The sequence below is a fragment of the Emydura macquarii genome, unplaced genomic scaffold (assembly GCF_026122565.2).
Source record: "Emydura macquarii macquarii isolate MOO-44397 ecotype Brisbane River unplaced genomic scaffold, CSIRO-AGI_Emac_v2 contig_2473, whole genome shotgun sequence".
In the NCBI taxonomy this organism is placed as follows: Eukaryota; Metazoa; Chordata; order Testudines; family Chelidae; genus Emydura; species Emydura macquarii.
The window spans coordinates 15,898,875-15,900,315 of record NW_027132610.1 but is presented as its reverse complement, the minus strand read 5'-3'; the positions used below and the strand labels follow the sequence as shown (position 1 = coordinate 15,900,315).

The following is a 1,441-nucleotide window of genomic DNA, read 5'->3' as shown; positions in this document are numbered from 1 at the left end:
ATTCAGATTGCGGTCTCGGCCGCATTTTTTAGTTAAATATTTCAAATAAAGATAATACCTGCTAAAACATATGACCAAAAACTCTAATTGTATGCTCGAACAAAAAATTAAAGAAATAATCAATGCTTCAGATATAGTAAAAAATAATTATTTCCTACTTTTTAAGGTTTGTTTTTGTTTGTATAGGCGTTTTTTTAAAGATTTTGTGTTAAAGGAGTAGGAATTGTTCGGATACTTTTTCAATTTTCATTATACTTAGTTTTAATGTAAGTGCCTCAATAGGGTCTTACTCCAGTCAATTAATTTTAAATTTTTTATCTCATGAGATTTAAATAGCTTGTTTTTTGTCGACAGATATCTTCTACTCAACATGGCAGAGGCTAAAAAAAAATGTAGGCAGTATAGCATTGATTATTTGAAGTTCGGCTTTATTCCATCACTGTCAGACAAACATTTGCCCATGTGTCTTTTGTGCAACAAAGTTTTAAGCAACGACGCTATGAAACCGTCCAAGCTGGAGGATCATCTGAGAAGGTTGCATCCTGATAAAACAGGCAAAGATTTGACATACTTTAAAACACTGAAAGAAAAACTTCAGAAGAGAATCATGCTAGACAGCATGTTTGCTTCAACGTCAAAAACAGACGACGATGGTTTGCTGGCGTCTTACAATATTTCATTACTCATAGCAAAATCAGGAAAGCCTCATACTATCGGAGAACAGCTGATTTTGCCAGCCGTTGAGGAGGTTTTAAAAACTGTTCTACATAAACCTGCATATGATATACTCAAAAAAATTCCTTTGAGCGACAACACAGTTCAAAGATGTATTGACGAAATGAGTCACGATGTGGACTCTACACTATGCCTGCATAAGTCATAAAATGGGAATACACAAGGGAACTGGATACTCATTTTTATAATCTCTTTAAACACCAGGGATGTCTGTTTTTGCCCATGGGCATTTCACAACTCAAAATTTTGACAGCCCTGTTTTGTTTAAATCCACCCAATGCCTGCAAAAACTCACTTGATTTTAGGAATCAAATTGCCTGGTGTCATAATGTGTTTACAGATTGAGAGGGGCCTGTAAAGACAATTTAGCTGAATTGCATTTCTTTACATTAACAACTACTGTATCATTTGTGCTGCTTGTGTTTGTTTCTGCCTGGAGAATACAAAGCAGAGTTTCTCTTACTGTACTGCAATATAATCTTTGGGGATAGAGATAGGCCTCTTATTTCCCATGGAGCTGTAATGTAGGGTATCATTACTCATTGTGGTGATGTTGGTGAACCACATTATTTCACACTCAAAGAGTCTGTATTGTATATTACCAATGATTCTGTATTTCTAATGATCAGAAAGGAAAGTGCCTGAAATCCATGCCAGATTCCAAGCAAATTCTCCTTTTAACACAAATCAGCAAAACTATATTACA

General features: G+C 35.0%; 1 protein-coding gene across 1 annotated transcript; it reads left to right on the top strand.

Annotated features, from left to right (window-relative positions):
• The first annotated feature begins 370 nt into the window (after positions 1 to 370).
• LOC137163150 (protein FAM200C-like) lies at positions 371 to 883 on the top strand. Its single transcript, XM_067563299.1, has one exon. It carries the CDS (start codon positions 371 to 373, stop codon positions 881 to 883), a length of 513 nt encoding a protein of 170 aa, XP_067419400.1.
• Positions 884 to 1,441: the final 558 nt, after the last annotated feature.

Excerpts from the sequence above, each read along its gene's own strand:
- LOC137163150 (XM_067563299.1), top strand. The coding sequence starts at position 371 with ATGGCAGAGGCTAAAAAAAAATGTAGGCAGTATAGCATTGATTATTTG.